At 54.0% G+C, this 22,249-nt stretch overlaps 1 protein-coding gene across 1 annotated transcript; it reads left to right on the forward strand.

The window, feature by feature from the left end:
• Nucleotides 1-1,567: 1,567 nt before the first annotated feature.
• On the forward strand, nt 1,568-20,185 carry LOC101608205 (adhesion G protein-coupled receptor E2). Its single transcript, XM_045139412.1, has 20 exons — nt 1,568-1,610; nt 1,662-1,715; nt 1,902-2,018; nt 2,802-2,957; nt 4,360-4,497; nt 5,922-6,068; nt 6,356-6,502; nt 6,586-6,635; nt 6,730-6,807; nt 7,070-7,247; nt 9,351-9,461; nt 10,296-10,483; nt 10,662-10,841; nt 12,035-12,232; nt 13,730-13,965; nt 14,294-14,360; nt 15,128-15,219; nt 15,918-16,086; nt 18,048-18,155; nt 19,822-20,185. The coding sequence occupies exons 1-20, from the start codon at nt 1,568-1,570 to the stop codon at nt 19,828-19,830; spliced, it is 2,466 nt and encodes an 821-aa protein (XP_044995347.1). The 3' UTR covers nt 19,831-20,185.
• The last annotated feature ends 2,064 nt before the right edge of the window (nt 20,186-22,249 follow it).

Consider the following 22,249-nt stretch of genomic DNA (forward strand, 5'->3'; position numbering starts at 1 on the left):
GACAAAGGGCCCAGATTTGATTCCCCAGAACCAATGTAAGCCAGATGCACAAGGTGGCACATGCATCTGGAGTTCACTTGCAGTGGCTGAAGGCCCTGGCGCACCCATCTTCTCTCTCTCTCTCTCCTCAACCCCACACCCACCCTTTCTCTCTCTCAAATAAATAAATAAAAATTTCCAAAAGAAAATGTAATATCTGTAGACACTGAGTGAAGACTACACCAGATTCTTGGAACATTTTTGTGACTTACTGTAAATATGGATTTCTAAATGAAATCTTTATACACAAAAAGTACATTAATCACTTGGTAAGCCTGCATGCTCTGAACCAAGATCCTCCAAGGAGCCACAGACAAATAGAATTCTTCTCCAAACTCAAGGGCCTCATAACACAAGGAATCACATACTCTGATGACAAAAAAAATAAAGAAATAAATAAAAATTAAGTCTTGACTAAGGTTTTCAGTATAGTTCCTCCTAAAGGCAAGCAGATATTTACTGATAGACTATGAGGTCATGAGATTCTAACTGCAAGGCAGGCTGGAGGAAGAAACCATGCAGGTCAGTGGTTTCCTGAACCAGTCACAAGTCAAGACTATAAAACAGGAAGCGTTGTCCACTTGTACACCAGAACCAAAATTCCTCTACGGTAGTGTGCTGGCCTCCAGACCATGAGAAACGGGGATCTAACATGGCTGCCAGGTAAGAGGTTGGACTGTGGCGATGGTGATGGACAAAGAAAGACAGCTGAGGAGATGTTCACCCAGTCCGAGGGTTTTTTTTGGTCCATTGCTTCATTTCTGGATGATTTCTGGCTTCTTTATAGCCGAGGGCAGGGAGGATTTTTTTCTTTTTTTCAAGGAAATTGCCCGGTCGTGATGGCGCACACCTTTAATTCCAGCACACGGGAGGCAGGGGTAGAAGGATCACCATGAGTTCAAGGCCACCCTGCAACTACAGAGTGAATTCCAGGTCAGTCTTGGCTACAGCGAAACCCTACCTCAAAAAAATTTTAAAAAATATTGGCACTTTTTTTTGAAGTAGGGTTTTTCATTCTCTTTTATAAAATATTGTTTTTATTTATTTATTTATTTGAGAAAGAGAAAGAGGGAGAGAGAGAGAGAGAAAGAGAGGGTGAATGTGCACACCAGGGCATCTAGCCGCTGTAAACGAACTCCAGATGCATGCGTCCCCTGTATCTGGCTTTACATGGGTCCTGGGGAAGACCCAGAATCTTTTGTCTTTGCAGGCAAATGCCTTAGATGCTAAGCCATCTCTCCAGCCCAGAAATAGGCTTTTTGTTTGTTTGTTTGTTTGTTTGTTTGTTTTTTGTTTTTGCTTTTCGAGGTAGAGTCTCACTGTAGCCCAGGCTGACCTGGAATTCACTCTGTATTCTCAGTGTGGCCTCAAACTCTCGGCGATCCTACTATCCTCGGCCTCCCGAGGTCAGTCCGGGTCAGTATCCTGTCTATACCCAGCACCCCCAAAACCACCTTAGATGTAGTAACCCAACTAGTGTCCGTGGACTCAGTCCAGGGAGATGCCACTGGCTCCCTCTCTTTGACCAATGGATGACGCCACCCAGGAGGGTTACCACCTGCTGGCCCCAGGTGCGTCCCCTCTCCTCAGCTCCCTCCCACTGGCCTTCCCTCACTCTGCAGGGGCGCTGTGTGTCCTCCTGAGCCTGTCGGGAGCTGGAAGCCAGAAGAGCGGGGGTGAGTCAGCTGGGAACGCGGGGACCACAGCCTGAGCAGGGGAGGGAGGTGGCTGCACACAACTCCGCCCAGGAGGAAGTGAATTCTGCCGGGCATCTTAGGCCCCACCCACCTTCCAAGGCTCCTTCTTCTGTGATGACTGCCCTCTGCCAGCCTGCCCTCTCACCAGGGTCTTGGTCCCCACAGGCTGTGCCAGGTGGTGCCCTGCCAACTCGGAATGTGCCAGTGCCAACACATGTCGCTGCAAGCCAGGGTTCACCTCGTCTGAGGAATTCATCACCAGCCCCTGGGGTGTCTGTGACGGTACAGAAGTTGGGGACAGGGCACACAGGAGACAGTGACGGGTCGCCCAGTAGTAGTGGGGGATGTGGGCAATGGGAGAGAGGGTCTCAGCCCTTGGTTTTTAGCCATGATCAAAAACAGAAAAAAAGACAAAGGGGAAAAAAGTAGGGTAGAGAAGCAAAAAGTAACTACGCAGGATTTCTTGGAGAAAGAGAGAGAGAGAGAGGGAGAGACAGAGAGAGAGGATGGTCCCTGGAATGAGTACCTCAACTTGCCCTTAGGACTGGGGAGACCCTGAGCTTCAGTCCACCTCACATTATGACTGGGGAGACCCTGAACTTCAGTTCACCCCACTTTAGGACTGGGGAGACCCTGAACTTCAGTCCACCTCCTCTTAGGACTGGGGAGAGCCTGAGCTTCAGTCCACCTCACCTTAGGACTGGGGAGACCCTGAGCTTCAGTCCACCTCACCTTAGGACTGGGGAGACCCTGAGCTTCAGTCCACCTCACCTTAGGACTGGGGAGACCCTGAGCTTCAGTCGACCTCACCTTAGCACTGGGGAGACCCTGAGCTTCTGCCCTACCCCCACCATGGCACCCTCCAAATCCATGGTGCCAGGCAGGGAACTGGGAGGAGCCAGGCTGCTGGATCAGCCTTCAGCCACAGCAGCGTGGGCCCCAGGTTCTTCCCCAGAGATGCCAGCTTCACCTCAGCCCGTGAGTGTGGAGTCAGGGGACACGGGAGTCTCTCCCCTGACAGAACTCGCACCTGGGGAGGTGACCCTTGGTCCTGCTCTGTTCCAGACATCAATGAGTGTGTGCAGCCCAGTCTAGTGTCCTGTGGAAAATTTGCGGACTGTGAGAACACGGAAGGGAGTTACCGCTGCATCTGCAGCCCAGGATATGAGCTGGTTTCTGGAAGGAAGTTTTTCACTAACCAGAGTGAGAACACCTGTCACGGTGAGTGTCTCCCCTCAACCTCACAGCCCAGTCTGAGGGTCAGGGGTCACCTCATTGAGGTAGGGTCGCTCTCTAGTCCAGGCCAACCTGGCATTCACTATTTAGTTTCAGGCTGGTCTTGACCTCACGGATGCTTCTACCTCAGCCTCCCAAGCCCAGACGGAACTTTTTGGTGTTTGTTTAGCGGTGCTGGTCATGGTTCCCCTCTGAGCTCCGTGCCTAGCAGACCTTTGAGACTGATACGTGGCCCAGGCTGTCCTTGAACGCAGCAGTCTGTCTGTCTCCACGCCCACAGACCTGATTGACAGGCGTGGGCTCTGCACGGGCCGCAGCAGTCTGTCTGCTATCTGTTCTGCTCTGCCGACCACTTGAGGGGCATCCTTGGGGCATGACCAGGGAAACAGATTGTGGTCCAGGAGGAGCCCAGGAGCCCCACCTCAGCCAGGCTGGCCCCTTCCCTGGGAGCGAGCTGTGCCGGTGGGGGAGCTGCAGGTGTCCCAGGCTGGTGGAAGCTGGGGGAAGCGCGGGGGACAGCGAGAACGGAAGGGATGGGTCAGTCCAGCTGAGGACCCAAGAGCACCCTGGGAAGGGTCCGCAGCACCCCCAGGAGCACCCCTGCAGAAGGAAGGAGCCACGGTCAAGGCTGCAGGTGCCCCTCAGCGGAGGGACAGTGGACAAGCCCTGGGTGGGGCCTCGGCGGAGCTGACTCACAAGCGCCCCTCAGGGTGGGCTTGGCGCCCAGGCTTGGCCAGAGGGGAAGAGGCCCTCCCTTCCTCTTCTGCACAGGCTCGGACTGGAGAAGAGGCGGTTTCCAGCCTCCAGCGGGAAGTGGGGTGCCGAGGCCCTTGGTACAGAGTGAAGGGCTGGGCAAGGTGCCCAGCACGCCAGGGCTGCAGGGGCTCCATGGGGGGCACCACACAGAACTGATGAGCGTGGGTGAGGTGGCACAGGGGCCCCTCCTGCACCCCAGGACGGGTCACAGAGAACAGCGAGTTTGGAACAGAACCTACCCAACTCCTGAGGCCCCTCTGGGCCGCCTTGCCCTGAGGACACGCCTACCCGTATCACCTTCAGCATGGCAGCAGCTTTGGGACACTTCTCTGCAGCCGCCTCTCTTTCTCTGAGGGCCATCCCTCTTGCACACGCTGAGCCCAGGATGCTCCACCACGGAGGGCCATCTCCAGAAGCCCAGAGAATCCTGCTGTCTCATTTGCATGAACCAACCTCCATTGGCATCTCATTTGCATAGACAACATCTCTCATTCATCCTAATCTCATTTGCATAAATCAACACCCACCTCTCTTCTATCTGCATCTCATTTGCATAAACCATCCTGGTAGCCTTCAGGATACTCCCTGAGGTCCTGGCGACATTGCAGCAGGGTGTCTGTCCTCTTCGCAGCACTGGTGGCCACCGGCGTGACATCTACGCCCTCTGGGGTCCACACCAGCCCAGCGCCACCTGGCCACCCCTCTGACCCCGCAAGGACGGCGCACCCGCGGACACAATCTGGGGACTTGGGAGGAAGGACGCTCAAGGGTAGGCCATAGTTTCGTCACCACTCCTGCCCAAAGCTGCCACTTGGCACTGGGTCCCCTTCCCTCTCAGTCTCAGCTCCTTCCCCACTTAAGTCACCATTCTGACCGTCCCCAGCGATTTTGGTCCCTTGAAGGCAGCCGAGGCTGGTGTGGCTGGGTTGGGCTGGGGGGCATCGTCCCCAAAGACTCAGGAGTTGCCTGAAAGAACAAGCTCCAGTCTGGGCCACCCAGCAAGAGAAGGTGTCATGAACCACCACTGCCCCAGGGGCAACCCTGGCCCCAGGATGTCAACCCCCAGCAGGGGAGGACAGGTGACTGGGGCCAAGATGGACTGGGCATTCTCCGCGCTGGCCACTGTGCGCTCAGAAAAAGGCACCTGGAAGGTCCCAGTCTGACTGGCATCTGCCCTCAGTCAGCCCAGCTGGTTCTCTGTGGGCAGCACCCTGGTCCGTGTACCAGTGTCAGCAGCTGGTCCTTCTCCACAAAGACAGGCTCTCGAACCCAGTGTGGTAGGCAGCCACTTGGAGGGACGTGGCAGGAGCCACACCAGGCACACATCATCCCTTGCACCGGCTTGCCAGGGTGCATCTGGGCTCTGACGAATCCTCAGGCTGGGAACTGGAAGCTGGGGGTGTCCCCCTGATCCAGCTAATAGCTTCCACTAAAGCCTAGGGGTCTGCAGCTGGCCATTGCCACATCTGGACAACCAAGTGGGGCCAGCATGGTCATCATTGGATGCCTCGGAGACTTAGAAACTCCACCTGACCACGGGGAGGAGACAGGAGCACATTCTCTACGCTTCTGTGCCAAGAAACCCCGTAACTCCAAGTCCTGCAGGCTGTGCAGCTGCAGACGCCCCTGCACCCCGACTTCATTCACAGACCTGGATGAGGACACAGGAAGTGTCTGTGCCAACGCCCAGGGGGCTGATGCCTGCAGGTGCCAAATGACCTTAATCCTGACCCAAGGCCCAGGAAGACACCGGGAGGCTAGACAGACACAGCAGAGTCCAACCAGGGGGCTCTGCGTCCTCAGAAGAGATCTGCACCGAGGTCAAGGTCCTGGGAAGAGGGCTGCCTGAGGATTCCTCTCCCAGGACCTCTGTGGAGCCCGCCAGACTCACGTCTTCATCTGTCACTGCCAGTTCTGAGAAGGGGAGCCCCAGCCGTGGCCAGGGAAAGACCAGGCCAGAAGAGCCCTTTGTCCGGAAGTCCAGCACGATGACTCAGTTTCCCTGCTATAAACTGGGGTCTCTGATCTTTAATGAGGTCTGTCTGTCCTGCACAGAGGCCCCCAGAAGGTGCTCTGCTCTGAAGGCCACATGGAAGGTCACCAGGTGGCAGCGCTTGCTCCTGGACTTGGGGCAGTGAGAAGACCAGCAGACGCAAGCAGGGCAGGTCTGACCCCCTCTGGCTTTGTCCCCAGATGTGAATGAGTGCACCTCGGGGAGAAGCCTCTGCCACAACTCCACCCACTGCATCAACAGTGTGGGCGGCTACCAGTGCCTCTGCCGCCCAGGCTGGAAGCCGGTCGCTGGGTCCCCCAACGGCCCACCAAACACGGAGTGCGAAGGTCTGGAAGCCACGTCGATGTCCTAGTCAATATCCCATCAAGGGCTCCATCCCGAGCATGACAGGTGGGGGTGGGGTCGGGTGGGTTCTGCTGGGCTTGGTCTGAGCCTCAGGCCCAGGGAAGGAGCTGGGGTACCTGTGGGGGGCTCCAGACGTGGACGGTGGTAGTTCCTACACCCACAGCCTGGCCTGCGGCCACCAGGGCTCAGCACGGACAGGCCCGATGCCTCTGGAAGGGGCCGGGGCCCCAGCAGAGGATTCAAGGTCTGAGCCTGTCCTTGTCCCCAGATGTGGACGAGTGCAGCTCCGGACAGCATCAGTGTCACAACTCCACTGTCTGCAGCAACACCCGGGGGTCCTACAAGTGCCACTGCCGCCCTGGCTGGGAGCCGGTCCCCGAGACCCGCAGCGGGCCCAAGAACACGCGCTGCACAGGTACCTGCCTGGCCGAGCCCCAGCCTCGCCGCCCGCCCGCCCGCGCTCTCAGCCCGTCCTTAACCTCTGTCCTGTCCCTGCAGAGCCGGCGTCCTTCCCCGCCTGGACGCCGCCGTCGGGAGTCCACAGCCAGGTGAGTGGGGGTCCCGGTGAGGGGCCCGATCCCTCCCAGGACCCCTTGTCTCTCCCTGCTCGTTCACTGGAGTCCAAATCTCACCCCCCGTCAGAGCCTCTCCCGCTTCTTTGAAGAAGTCCAGGATCTGCTCAGAGACTTCGACGCAGCCAATGCCAGCCACACCATCCAGGTGAGGGCCACGCGGGGGAGCAGCAGAGAGATGCCAGTGATGCAGCCCATGGGGAGGGGCACACTCTGCCTGTCTGCCCTGCTCTGATCCCCTGCCTGAAGCAGGCCCTGGGTAGCCCTGAACTGTGACACTCCAGGGTGTCTCGATTCGGTCCTGTCCTGGGTTGATGACATCTTTGTCACTCACACACTCTCTGGAGTTGGGTGCTCACGCTGTCCTGCTGGTCCGTGGATGCCAACTCTGTGTCCACCTGTCCCTCCAGGGACTCATGCGGAAGGTGGACGAGCTGCTGGACGTCCCTGGGGACCTGAGCACCCTGCCCCACTCACAGCAACGCTGCGTGGCCACTAGCCTGCTCATGGACCTGGAGGGGACCCTGGGTATCCTGGGCAAGGCCGAGCCTGAGGGGACGTCGTCCTTCAGTTATTCTGCAGGCACCCGTGAGTGCCCGCTCTGCCCTCCGGCCTTGCCCGTCCTTTGCCTCAGACTCCATTCACGCTGTCCATCTGGCCTGGACTGTTGAATTGGAGAGGTGTGTGCCTGTGCGTGTGCGTGTGTGTGTGTTCATAGGTGAGTGTGTGTACACATGTGTACTCATGTATGTGGAGGCCACAGGTCACTTTCCCTCCTATTCTTTACTTATTTTTTTTAAATCCTGTTCATTGCCAGGCGTGGTAGCAAACGCCTTTAATCCCAGCACTCAGGAAGCACAGGTAAGAGGATCGTGAGTTCGAGACCACCCTGAGGCTCCATAGTGAATGCCAAGTCAGCCTGGGCTAGAGAGAGACCCTATTTCAGAAGACAAAAAAAACTTCTTCATTGATTGATTGATTGGTTGATTGATTTGAGAGCAACAAAGAGAGAGAGAAGGAGGGAGAGAGAGACAGAAAGAAAGGGCACACCAGGGCTTCCACCCACTGCAAACAAACTGCAGATACCTACGCCACTTGGTGCATCTGGCTTACGTGCATCCTGGGGACTCAAGCCATCGAACCGGGGTCCTTAGGCTTCACGGGCAAGCGCTTAACCGCTAAACCATCTCTCCAGCCCCAGTTCTTATTCTTAAAGACAGTGTCTCGCACTGAACCAGCTAAAGAGTGAGCCACAGGGATTCTCTCGCCTCCACGTCCCAAGTGCTGGGACTGCAAGCTCGCACCGCCGTGCCCACCGTGTTTTCGTGGGCGCTGAGGGTCCAAACTCGGGTTGCTATGAAGGTACAGCAAGCACCTTCCCACTAGACTCCTCACCAGACCTAAGTCTTTGTATTAATGACGTATCCACGTGCATGCGATAGGTCTTCTTACATTTTTTATTTTGTCTGGTGTCAGTTAGAAATTGGTCCTTTTGTTGATTTTTCTAATTATTTTTGTTGACAGCCCCCATACTTACAGATAATAAATCATGAAAATTCCCGCCACCCCCACTTCCCCTTTCACAACTCCACTCTCCATCCTACCTCCCCCTCTCAATCAGTCTCTCTCTTATTTTGATATCATGATCTTTTCCTCCTCTTATGATGGTCTTGTGTAGGTAGTGTCAGGCACTGTGAGGTCATGGAGATCCAGGCCATTTTGTGTCTGGAGGAGCAAGCTGTAAGGAGTCCTACCCTTCCTTTGGCTCTTACATTCTTTCTGCCACCTCTTCCACATTAGACCCTGAGCCATGGAAGGTGTGATAGAGATATTGCAGTACTGAGCATTCCTGTCACTTCTTCCCAGCACCATGATGCCTTCTGAGTCATCCCAAGGTCACTGCCATCTGAAAAGAAAAGAGTCTCTACCAAAAGAGAGAGTAGCATTCATATACGGGTATGAACATTAAGAGAAGTGCTCACTGGGCAGTTTGATGAGCATACTATATGTATTTAGCCAGACCTTTATTTCTTTTGTCAAAATTATGACTGGACAACTGCTCTTCCATTTATAATCCCTTGTAAATTCAGATCCCACGTGTTTTATACACGGCAGTGCACTGTATCACAGTTCTGTGGACATGTCGGGCACCGCCAGGCACAGGCTGGAGCCTTCAGGAGACGGGCCTGAGCTGCCAGGCATGGCTAAGGGCCCCCGGATACAGGAGGCCACTCCCTCTCCCAGCCTGGCACACCATGAACATAGGCTTTGCCCACAGTCCTGTGACCTAGGAACCTCCTTATGTGGAGTCAGCCAGCAGCCTTCACAGAGCCCATCCCCCTCAAGCCTCTTCCCGCCACTATGTAGATCACCTGACTGTCTCCCCTTCGTGCTGGGATGAATGTCCCTAGGAATCGCTAGCAGCCTTTGAACCTACCACTCCCCTTAGGATCCTCTTCCCGCTCTCGACTGCTGATAAACCCAGTTCTCTATTGAGTAAACGAGAGCTGCTCTCTGAAGTCGTCTCCCGGGTGTGTGACGTCCAGTCGCGCTCACGGCCACTCAAGACCCTGCTCTCCAGGGTTGCCTGGACGCCTCCCGGGAACCGCAGCCCCGAGGATCCAGGGACCCACATGGACACTTGCCATAAGCCCTAACCTAACTTTTCTCCCACAATCCCCAAACTCACAGAACTGTCTCTGGAGGTGCAGAAGCACGGAGGACCCAGGAATGTCACCTTGACTCAGAGTCGAGCGGAGATGCAGCTGAGCTGGGACCCGACTCAGCAACCTGGTGCCACGGGTAATGGCCGAGGGGGTGAGAAGTCACCGGGACAGGATACCCGATAGTGTGGCAACACAGATCATGAAAGGTTAAAGAGCCCTGAGGGGACAGAGAGAGGCCACAAGGGTGCTGGGCATGGCTAAGCACGGGCTGGGACCGTGAGAAAACTGGCCTGGGCTGCTGGACATGGCCGGGAACCTTGGGCTGTGGGCATTGCAGATGGCCTTGTTGTCGGGAATGCACTCTGTCACACTGTGCCTCATCTTCTCCCAGAAAAAACAGGACTGGCGGGTCCTCCCCCTTATCCCAAAGCACCTGAGCATTCCATAGTCGAAGGTTCTCTCCTCCACACACAGTTCATGAACTTGTGTCCAGCTGCCCAAGAGACCCTTATCTGGTAGTAACCAGTCTCCCGCTGCTGTGACCATCCAGCACGTGGATGATGTCACGTAGCTTTTCCCACCGCTTCTGTTCCCTCCCTTGCAACTTCTCCCTCACAACTTCAGCCTTGCAACACCAGCCAATGGGTTAGCAACCCTAATCCTCTGCATGCAGTCACCTTAGAGTCTGTATGTCCCTTCTCAACCCTTCCCCGGTGTTCCTAATCCCACTCCCCTTTTGAATAGATGAGACACAGACGGGGAACGCGGCCCATCACCTGCCCCCCAGTTGGCTCAGTGCCCTTCAAACTCACCCTGCTGCCCCACCTCCCCCTGTGCCCAGGACATCGGTGGCCCAAGCGTCCCCCGGGGAACAGCGAGGACCCACACAAGGGGACACTCCCTGCAAGCTCCCTCTGACCCTGACCTCGCCCCACAGGCCCCTCTGTGGCGGGTCTTGTCTCCTTTCCAGGCATCGGTAAATTGCTGGCGGAGGCTCCGCTGCTCCTGGAGCCTGAGCACGGGGATGCGCACGGGACCCACACGAGCTCGCTGCCGGGGTCCACGCCGGTTCTGCTCTCTGACGTCATTTCCGTCTTCGTGAGCCACAAGGACACGCTGACCCTCAGCTCCCCGGTCACCCTCACCTTCGTCCACCACGTGCGTGTCTGGGAGGAACGGTGGCTAGGAATGGGAGACAGGCCCACGCACCACACATCTCCACCTCCCCAGTGGGGTGGGGAGCTCCTGGACAGTGGTCATCCCTTCCCCACCAGCTCGGGTCCGCTTCTGGGAACTGGACAAGCGGCAGCTCCCGGCCTGTGCACTGTCCCCACAGCCTCCGAGCCCCGGGTCGCGGGGACAGGCGCTCTGCGTCTTCTGGGACCGCGGCCAGGACGGATGCGGGCGCTGGGCCACCGTGGGCTGCAGGACGGCGCGCGGCGCAGGGACCAGCACCACGTGCCAGTGCGCGCATCTCAGCAGCTTCGCGGTGCTCATGATGCCCTTCGCCGAGCAGGTGAGGGCGCGGCCCCGTGGCCACCTCCCGTCCCGTCCCGGAGGGGCTGCGGGGAGAGGGTGGCGAGGACCACCTCTGCAGGTCAGCTCCGTGGCTCTTGCTTCGACTGCGCCGTGCCTGACGCAACCCAACCGGGTCCTCGGCCTGGCCTGCAGCATCATCTGGGTTCTTCTTGAAGCTCCTTAGTTGCCCCCACAATACAGTTGCCTGGTGTGGTTGCACTGAGGTCCCAGGGGTCTGCTGGCTGGCATCAGAGGACCACACTCAGTTCTCTGGTGACCCGTCTCACATGGTACCAGTGTCCCTGGTGAACAGCAGCAGGGAAAACGTCCCGCACACAATACCCCTTCCTGAGCTTGACATGCTTATCCCAGAGAGAACCCAAAACACGGAAGGGCTCATCTGACTAGGCCAGGCCCACCAGCGCGGAAGTGAACACATTTGTGACCTAAATTTCGTCTGCGTCGTCCCCCCCCCCCCCCTGCACAGCAACAGGACTGGGCACCTGGAAAGGCGTGTGGCTGTGAGCACATGACTACAGCCTCCCCTTCCTGTACGGAAGACAGTGTTCCGCACACTCCTCCCGCCCTCTGGCTCCGACATTCCCTGTCACCCTCTTCCCGAGTGCTCCCTGACCTTTGGGATGGCCCATGGGGAGCACACACCCTACCCACTGTGACAAGGAACAGCAGTGGCTTCCCCCTCGGAGCCACTGACCTTCCCAGCCATAAGCTTGGGACGAGGGTTGTCTGGTACCAGGCACGAATTCCCTTCTGTGGAGCAGGCCTCCACTCCTGCTCAGAGAGCAACTGGCTGCCCCCATAACAGGCCATTTTTTCTTTTTAATTTTTTAATTTTTTTCTTATTTTTTGTTTTTCGAGGTAGCGTGACACTCTAGCTCAGGGCTGACTTGGAATTCACTATGTGGTCTCAGGGTAGCCTCGAACTCACGGCCATCCTCCCACCTCTGCCTCCCGAGTGCTGGGGTTAAAGGCGAGAGCCACCACGCCAGGCGTGACCTCAATTTCTGTCTTTAAGAAACACACAAGCACACAAGCATCCACACACACACTTGTGCCCACATACATGCAAACATGCACGCACACGTGCACACCATGCACGCATGCACACTCGACACCCAGAACGAGAGAGTCAGATGGAACGCCCTCCTTGCCCCCCCCCCCCCGCACCAGGAGGACGACCGTGTGCTGAACGCCATCACCTGCGCGGGGCTCAGCCACACCCTGCTGTGCCTCCTCCTGGCGGGCCTCACCTTCCTCCTGTGCAGGCCCATCCGGGGCACCAGCACCTCGCTGCACCTGCAGCTCTGCCTCTGCCTCTTCCTGGCCCACCTCCTCTTCCTCACGGCCATCGACCAGACCGAACCCAAGGTACAGACTGTGCCCAAAGCCCATGCCCGGCCCCAGGGAGACACTGGTGGGATGAGTCATTCAGATAGAATTAAAGGGGGGCTGGGGAGAAGACTAAGTGGTTAAGGTGCTCGCCTGCAAAGCCAAAGGACCCAGGTTCGATTCCCCAGGGCCCACGAAAGCCAGGTGCACAAAGTGGCACGGGGGTCTGGATTCATATGCAGTGGCTGGAGGCCCTGGCATGCCCATTCTTTCCCTCTCTCTCTCTCTCTCTCTCTCTCTCTCTCTCGCTCACTCACTCTACTTCTCTGCGTCTCTCTAAAATAAATAAAAATAAAGGGTGGGAGAGATGGTTGAAGCACTTGTCTGTGAAGGCTAAGGACCCAGGTTTGATTCTTCACGTCCCAGGTGAGCCAGATGCACAAGGTGGCACACGCATCTGGAGTTCGTTTGCAGTGGCTGGAGCCCTGGTGTGCCCATTCTCTCTCTCTGTCTCAAGTAAAAAAACAAATAAATAAAAAGACAAATAGGGGCTGGAGAGATGGATTAGCAGTTAAGGCATTTGCCTGCAAAGCCAAAGGACCCAGGTTCAATTCTCCAGAAGCCACGTTAGCCAGATGCACAAGGGGGTGCATGCGTCTGCATTTTCTTTGCAGTGGCTGCGGGCCCTGGCGCACCCTCTCTCTCTCTCTTTCTGTCTCTCTCACTGGCTCGCTCTAGTTCTAACTCTCTACCTCTCTCTAAAATAAAATTAAAGGGTTGGAGAGATGGCTTAGTGGTTAAAGCACTTGTCTGTGAAGCCTAAAGATGGGAGGGAGGGAGGGAGGAGGGAGGGAGGGAGGGAGGATGGAAAGGAAGAAAAGGAAGGAAGGAAGGAAAGGAGAGGAAAAACCCTGTCTCAAACAAGGGGAAAGAGGAGTAACAACCACCACCCAACACACCAAAGTTGACCTCCGACCTCCACACACGTGATCTGGTATTGACTCACACACACACACACAATAATTGCCCAAATAATTTAATAAATAAAAGACAAAAGAGGGATTCTAGGACTGGAGCGATGGCTTAGCCGTTAGTGCACTTGCCTGTGATGCCTAAGGACCCAGGTTCCATTTCCCAGTAGCCTGCATAAGAAGGATGCACAAAGTGGCCCACGCATCTGGAGTTCATTTGCAGCGGCTGGAGGTCCAGGCGCACCCATTCTCTCTCCCTCCCTCTCTCATTCATAAATAACAAATAATATTATAAACACTATTTACCTATTTATTTGAAAGAGACAGATAGGCAAGGTGGGCAGACCAGGGCCCCGAGCCACTGCCGACGAACTCCAGACGCTTCGGCCGCCCAGCACCCCCGGCTCATGGTGGTTCCCGGGGAATCGAACTTGGGTCCTTTGGCTTTGCCAGCAAGTGCCTTAACTGCCAAGCCATCTCTCCAGCACATAATAGTATAGTAGAACAGGGGTGCTCCTGCCACGGGCGCCGCCACACCTCTGCCCACGCCTACCCCCCCCCCCAGGAGCTGTGCGCCACCATCGCGGGCGCCCTGCACTTCCTCTACCTGGCGGCCTTCTTCTGGATGCTGCTGGAGGGGCTGCAGCTCCTCCTCACCGCCCGCAGCCTCACCCAGCTCGGCGCCGCCCGCAGGAGCAAGCTCATGCGCAGGGTCATGTTCCCGGTGGGCTACGGGGGGCCCGCGGCCATCGTGGCCGTGTCCGCGGCGTCCAGGCCTCACCTGTACGGAAGCCCCACGCGGTGAGCCCCGCCGGCCCCGGCGTTGCGGATGCCCACGTATCTGATGCCTGAGATGCCAACTCATTCCCTATCTCTCTCTCTCTCTCTCTTTTTCCCACCCTTGATCTTGCTCTCCTGCGTTAAAAAAAAAAAAAAAGCCAGTCTATTCGGCATGACTCAAAATATATGTGAAATATATATATATATTATAACATGTATATAGTATATATTATATACATGTATAAAAATTGACAATCGCTTTCGAAAGACGCGTTCTCAGAGCAGCTCCACTGCCTGATTGTGTCCTGAGCTCTCGCTCATCTCTCTGTGTCCTTCTCACTGCCCTCAGCTGCTGGCTCCAGCTACACCAAGGGTTCATCTGGGCGTTCCTCGGCCCCGTCTGCGGCATCATCTGTGTAAGTACCGGCAGGAGGGAAGGAAGGCTTCGAGATAGCGCAAGGGAGCGGGCCGTGGTGTTGCCCAGCTGGGATCCCAGCACTCAGGGGGCTGAGGCAGGAGGATCACGAGTTTGAGGCCAGCCTGGGCTGCATAAAAGACCTTAGCTGGGGCACACTCTCCTGTTGCTATGGTCCATCTTATGTGGGCCAGGGAGTGATGTCCACCCTCTGCTCATGCCATCGTTTTCCCTGCCATCAAGAAGCTTCTCCCTTGAGCCTCTCAGCCAAAATAAACCTCTTTATCCCACACACACAAAAAAAGACCTGGTCTGAAAGAAAAGGTCCAAGGAGTGTCCGTTTCCTTGGGGGTGGGTTGTGATTCACATCTGCTGCCAGCCCCCCCCCAATGCATAGAGGGGGAATGACGTGAAGGGAAAGTGGGTCCCATATGCTGAGGGTTTGGGATTCGGGGGGTGTTGGTGAATGCGTTCATTGTGTGTGAGCGTGGGCACTGTGTGGAGGTCAGAGGACAACGGGCAGGGGTCAGTCCCCATTGTCCACCTGGTTGGAGGCAGGGTCTCTAGCCAGCCTGCTCGCTTCTGGGCTGTTCTGCCGCCTGCGCCTCCCTTCCTGCCCGTGGGCACGTGGGCATCACAGACCGCGCTCCGCACCCGGCCTGCCCAGAGAACCACACCTGCGTGCCTAGCAGGCGAGGTACCCACTGAGCCTCCCGCCCAGCCCCGACGTCAGTGTTCTGACTTGCATGTTGTCTGTGGTTCCAACAGGTAAATTTTGTGCTGTTTGTCGTGGTCCTTTCGATCTTGAGAAGGAAGCTTTCCTCCCTCAACAGTGAGGTGTCAACCATCCAGGACACAAGGTAGGACGTGAGAGACGGCGCCCAGTCCACTCCATCCGTCCCTTGTGTCTGGACACGCAGACGCTCCAGGTCCACTCCACCCGATCCTTGAGTCTGGACACGCAGACACTCCACAGTCCGCTAAGCCATCTCCCCAACTCAGCCCATCAACTTTTTTTTAATCTTTTAAAAAATATTTTATTTTAATTTATTTACTTGAGAAATACAGACATAGGCAGGTAGAGAGAGAGGGGAAGAGGGAGGGAGAGAACGAGCGTACCAGGGAGTCCAGCCACTGCAAACGAACTCCAGATGTGCGCACCCCCTTGTGCATCTGGCCTACATGGGTCCGGGGGAACGTAGCCTCGAACCAGGGTCCTTACGCTTCACAGGCAAGTGCTTAACCACTAAGCCATCTCTCAGCCCAGCCTCTCCAGCCCCAAGCCATCTCTAGCCCCTAGAGGCCAATTTCTGTCTGGACAGTTGCATTGTAAGGAGTTGCACCCTTCCTTGAGCTCTTACGTTCCTTCTACCTCCTCTTCCGCGATGGACCCTGAGCTGTGGAAGGTGTGATAGACATGTTTCAGGGCTGAGCACTCCTCTGGAGTGAGACCTTATCCTGAAAATCAAACAAAATTAAAAGGCATGAGTAATTAAATAAACTGAACTCCAAGAAGGCAAGGTCGCGTGGCCGAGGTCAGCCGTCCCTCCTCTCGCAGGATGCTGACGGTCAAGGCCATGGCCCAGCTCTTCATCCTGGGCTGCACGTGGTGCCTGGGCGTCCTGCAGGTGGGGCCGGCCGCGCGCGTCATGGCCTACCTGTTCACCGTGGTCAACGCCCTGCAGGGAGTCTCCGTCTTCCTGGTGTACTGCCTCCTCAGCCGGCAGGTAACCGGCCCTGAGTCCTTTGTCGGCTTAACCCTCAGGGGGAGAGGGCTACTCTGAGATGCTAGTGAGGGGCGCCTATCGAAGGCTACCCAGGAAGTAGGTAAGTGGCTGCCTGAGGACGGAGGAGAGACTGGGAGTGGCTACTGGTGGTTAGAAGGTACCTTTCTTGGGCTGGAGAGATGGCTTAGCTGTGAAGGCGAAGCGCTGAGATGCCCAAGGACCCAGGTTCGATTCTCTAGGTCCCACACAAGCCAGGTGCACATGGTAGTGCATGGATCTGGAGTTTGTTTGCAGTGGCTGGAAGTCCTGGTGCACCCTCCCATTCTCTTCTCCCCCCTTTCTGTCTCTAATAAGTAAATAAGTAAATATGTTTTTTAAAAGAACGCCTGGGGCTGGAGAGATGGCTTAGCGGTTAAGCACTTGCCTGTGAAGCCTAAGGACCCCGGTTCGAGGCTCGGTTCCCCAGATCCCACATTAGCCAGATGCACAAGGGGGCACACGAGTCTTGAGTTCCTTTGCAGTGGCTGGAGGCCCTGGCGCGCCCATTCTCTCTCTCTCCCTCTATCTGTCTTTCTTTCTATGTCTGTCGCTCTCAAATAAATAATAAAAAATGAACAACAAAAAATAAAAGTAAAAGAACGGCTGTTATTAAGTATCTTTATTGGCCAATGGGAATATCTAAAAATGCATTTAGGTGATGGCTGGGCCACTCTAAACGTCTTAAATCCCATTGGACTGAGAACAGGGGAGACTCCTCAGTGGTTAAAGGATTAAAGGTGCTTGTTTGCAAAGCCTGCTGGTCCTGGGTTTGATTCCCCAGCACCCACATAAAGCCAGATGCATAAAGTGGCATGTGCATCTGGAGTTTGTTTACAGCAGCTAGAGTACTTGTCATGTCAATACTCTCTCTTTCTCTCTCTCTCTGTCTCTTTCTCTCTCCCTCCTCCTTCCTTCTCTCCTTCCCTCCCTCTCTCCTGCTTGCAAATAAATAAGTAAATATATATATATATATATATTTTAATTATCTCATTTATTGATTTGAGAGAGAGAGAGAAATAGGCAGGGGGAGAGAGAGAGAAAGAATGGGCGAGCCAGGGCCTCCAGCCCCTGCAAAGGAACTCCAGATGCATGTGCCCCCTTGTACATTTGGCTTATGTGGGTCCTGGGGAATCAAACCTGGGTCCTCTGACTTTGAAGGCAAGCACCTTAACCATTAAGCCATCTCTCCACTCCATAAAAAAAATACTTTTTAAAGACACCATTCACTTGTCCATTTACAAGGGATGAGTGATATGATATGTGAATTACACCTCAAAGAAGCTGTCAATCAAAGCTGCCATTGGACTAGAGGCCCTGGCACACCCATTCTCTTTCTCTCTCTCTCCAACAAATAAAATAAGAAAGAGGACTCCCCTTGCAGCTGCACTCTCTTCTGTCAGAAGCACCCTGTGAGGTCTCTCAGTTATGAACTCTGAGATCGTGCTGTGTCATCATCCCACAGACTGTTTCCTCTTCTTCTACGTTGGCCCCTAACCTTCTACAGCTGGTCATAAAGTCTTCAAGGATCACTCACCTGCAGTTCTTCAGAATTCCCCTTCCTTTATTTTTGGAAATATGCTATTTTTATTTACGTATTTGAGAGACACAGAGATCGAGAGAGAGAGAGAAGGGGCGTGCCAGGGCCTCCAGCCACTGCAAACAAACTCCGGATGCATGTGCCATCGTGTGCATCTGGCTTACGTGGGTCCTGGAGAATTGAACCTGGGTCCTTTGGCTTTAGAGGCAAGCACCTGAACGGCTAAGCCATCTCTCCAGCCCTTCCCTTCCTTTCTGGTGCTGGGTAACACTCCATTGAACAGATATGCTGCATTTTAAATAACAACTGATCCTCTTCATGACCCATTAGCTTTCCCCCTTTCTGCCAATGTTACCCCAAACCAGCACTTCCTCTCATGTTCCAGGTCCGGACCCAATACCGAAAGTGGTTTCAAGACATCAGGAAGTCGAAATCTGAATCTGAGACATACACTCTTTCCAGCAAGTTTGCTCCTGACTCCAGACTCAGTGAGGTATAGAGACCCGTGATGGCCCTAGTGACTCGCGATACTCTCTTCACCTCCGACTCCTTCTCCTGGCCTTGTCACGGTTCCCTGTGCTGCACAGTACGAGGAAAGGGTGCTGAGGCCAGGCGTGGTGGCGCACGCCTTTAATCCCAGCACTCCTGAGGCAGAGGTAGGAGGATCGCCATGAGATTGAGGCCACCCTGAGACTCCATAGTGAATTCCAGGTCAAGCCTGGGCCAGAGTGAGACCCTACCTCAAAAAAACCAAAGACAAAAAAAAAAGTTCAGTGCTAATCACCGTTCCATCACTGTGACAAAATGCCCTGATCCTCATCTTACGTGTGGGAAAGGTTTGATTTTGACTCAAGACTTCAGAGCTTTCACCCCATGTTAGTTTTCTTCCTCTCTCTGTCTCCATTGGCCATTAATTCATGAATCCGTGAATAGTTTCAGAATAGTCCTCACACTCCGACCACCTCTCCAGTGTCCTGTCTCCAAATATGATCAACATATGCAAACCACAGCAGGGACCATGGCTGAAAATATATCAAAGAGAAATTTGCAGGCTGGCGGGATGGCTCAGTGATTAAAGGCACTTGCATGAAAAACCTGCCTCCCAGTGTTCGATTTACCAGTAACAACATAAATCCAGGTGCACAAGGTGGCACATGCATCTGGAGTTATTTTGCAGTGGCTGGAGTTTCTCGTACATACATATTCTCTCTCTCTCTCTCTCTATCTCTATCTATCTATCTATCTATCTCTATATCTATCTCTATGTCTCTAACAAATAAACATTTTTTTTTGAAAAATAAAATAAAGAAAGAAAGAAGTCTGTGGGCTGGACAGCAAGCTCAATAAGCCTAGGTTTGACTCTCCAGTGCCCATGTAAATCCAGATGCACAAGGCGGCACATGCATCTCAAGCTCATTTGCAGTGGCAGCCGACTCTGGCCTGCTGTCTTTTCTCTGTCACCTTCTCTCTTCGTGTCTCTCCAAATAAATAATAAATACTTTTTAAATAAGAAATTTTTCATCCTGGATTTTTAGAAGTCCTACCCCTGTAAGATAAAGAAAACAAGACCTGTGTACAACTTGAGAAAACCACAATTGCATTATGCATGGAGCCAACTTTAACTCGTCTCTGCTCTTTCTCCATTTCTCCATTCTAGGCGGTTGAATGGGTGGTTGGCTGAACGAATGGATGATGGGATGGATGGATGGATGGATGGATGGTTGATTGGATGGTTCATTGGGTGGATGGGTGGATGGATGGATGGTTGATTGGATGCATGCGTGGATGGGTGGATGGTTGATTGGATGCATGCGTGGATGGGTGGATGGTTGATTGGATGCATGGGTGGGTGGGTGGATGGTTGATTGGATGGATGGATTAATGGCTGGGTGACTGACTGCATGGATGGATGGATGAGTGCATGCATGAATACATGCATGGATGGATGGGTGAGTGCATGCATGAATACATGCATGGATGGATGGGTGAGTAGATGGATGGATGGATGGATGGATGGATGGATGGATGGATGGAGGGATGGATAGATGATTGATTGGATGGATGGATGGGTGGGTGGGTGGACGGTTGGATATTTAGTTAGTCTGAGTTTGTCCTTAATCCACCATTAATTTTCATATCTTCTGTGGATTTTTTTTCAGAACAAATGAAGAGAAAATATTAGAACTAGAAAATTCAACATCATACGGAAAGTCCTAACCACGCATCAGTCTTGTTGGCATCATGAAAAATAAAGACAAAGACTTTATACACGTCATCTGGAGGCAGGAAATAGCTAGACTTCACTTCCTGATGTGCTTGGCTGCCATATATAAGCTTTCCATTTCAAATGAGTTTTGTTTCCGCCGTGCTGGGGAAGAACTCTAAGGAGGTCTGCGCTCTACCACTGAGCTTTGGCCCAGCCCCGGAGTTCTCCTTGTTGCTGATTTGAGGGAACCCCCCCCCATAAACTCATGGGTCTAAATACTGCAGTCAGTTGGCTGTGCCGTTTTGTGGAGACTTTAGGAGGTGGGGCCTTGCTGAAGGAGGTGTGTCGCCTGGGGACAGCCTCTGGGGTGCTACCCTCCAGCCCCACCTCTGTGCTTTGGATCTTTCAACTTCCTCCCTGCTGCTGTGAAGCTGTGACATCAGCTCACCAGCTCTCTCTCTGCTTCTGCTCTCTCCTCCGGGAAAAAACTTCCTCTTGTAAGCCAAAATAAACCCTTTCCTTGCAGAAGCTGCGTCTGGTCGGGTGTTCTGTCCCACAGATGAGAAACCCTTGCACCTTGTTATGACACGTTAGTCAGTTCTTGTCCCCAGGTAACCAAATCATGATTCTTGCAGGATCCTCCTTGATATTTGTAAATGAGGAGGGAGAACCCTTTCAGAGCCAGTCCTCAAACTTGTGACTTTAACTCAATCTAAACTTACCGATTGGGGACTGGAGCGATTGCTTGGCGGTTAAGGTGTTTGTCTGAAAATCCACTGGACCCAGGTTCAACTCCACAGGACCCAAGTAAGCCAGCTGTACAAGAGGCGCATGCGTCTGGGGTTTGTTAGCTGTGGCTGGAGGCTCTGATCTGCCCATTCTCTATCTGCCTCTTTCTCTCTCTCTGAAAAACAAAAGAAAAAAAAAAAAAAGAGCCAGGTGTGGTGGTGAACGCCTTTAATATCAGCACTGGAGAGGCAGAGGTAGGAGGATCGCCATGAGTTCAACGCCACCCTGAGACTACAGATTGAATTCCAGGTCACCCTGGGCTATACTGAGACCCTACCTTGAAAAAACAAAAAAATATATTTAAAAAAAAAACTAAAATGGAAGAAAGAATCCTTCACACTATTCTCCCATGCCTCCACCTCCAACCTTTGTGGTGGTGAAACCCCCATCCAAGTGGATGGACAGACGTCTGGGCAACCGGCTCTCACGTGGCAATGTGTCTGGCGCGCTGTGATCTGGAATGACTGGCCTCGGGGTAGTTGGATTGAGTGGGGCACACCCACCCCCAGCGAGGCCAGGGGCGCAGAAGGAATGCAGAGGCTGGGGGTCGCTCACACAGCAGGTGCCCCTGCGTTCTTGAGCAGGGAGATGTCTCTCACTGCCACTGCCCTGTGACCCTCAGCCTCGTCCACCCTTGCATTTGGACTTGTGCCCGCAGCTCTCCGTGGGGTCAACCTTGCACGTGGACTGCGGCGCTTCCTCTTACTAAACTGAGGAGTTTGGGGTTTCCCCAGCCCTCCACCCTGCAGGGGGCGCTATGCTAACTGTTCTCCCACGATCCTCTGGGGCTGGAGACATAGTTTAGTGTTTAAGCGCTTGCCTGTGATGGCTAAGGACCCCGGGTTCGAGGCTCGATTCCCCAGGACCCACATAACCCGGGTGTGCAAGGTGGAGCATGCATCTGGAGTTCGTTTGCAGTGGCTGGAGGCCCACGCCTGCTCATTCTCTCCCTCTCTCTCTCTCTCTCTCTCTCTCTCTCTCTGTCTCTTGCTCTCTGTGTTTGTTGCTGTGAAATAAATAAAATAAAATAGTAAACCAAAAAAAAAAAATTTTTAATGGAGTCAAATTGGCCTCCTGTTTATTTGCCTGTGAGTGGCTTACATATGGAAATTCGGGACCAATTTATAAAATTAAGGCAAAAATAATCTGCTATGTAGCCAACTTTTGCTGTATATGCTAATGAACCTAAATGTGTGGCAGGATGATAAATGGAATCAGAGAACCATGATGGCAGAGGAAGTGTGTGTGAGAGAGATAGAGATAGAAGGAGGGAGAGGAAGAGGAAGAGAGGGGAGCCTTCCCCACATCCCCGCACCTCAGCTTCCTCGAAATCCACGTCTGTCTCTCTCTCTCTTCCTCATTCCCTAGGGTCTCCTCCAGTAGCTGACCGGTCCCGTCACAGGCCATGCCAATCCGGAGGAAGTTGTCCTCCTGTCTTCAAAATGCCTTGGGCATTGACACCAAGTGTCCTCCTTATAGGCCTGAGCACCGGCTGTTCTCTTTGGTGAAATTTCTGAGGAAACCCACCTGGATCCAATTTTGGTGGTGGTGTTTTTTTTTTTTGTTTGTTTTGGCTTGGATTTTGGTTTTGG

This window comes from Jaculus jaculus, chromosome 21, assembly GCF_020740685.1.
Source record: "Jaculus jaculus isolate mJacJac1 chromosome 21, mJacJac1.mat.Y.cur, whole genome shotgun sequence".
Taxonomy (NCBI): domain Eukaryota; kingdom Metazoa; phylum Chordata; class Mammalia; order Rodentia; family Dipodidae; genus Jaculus; species Jaculus jaculus.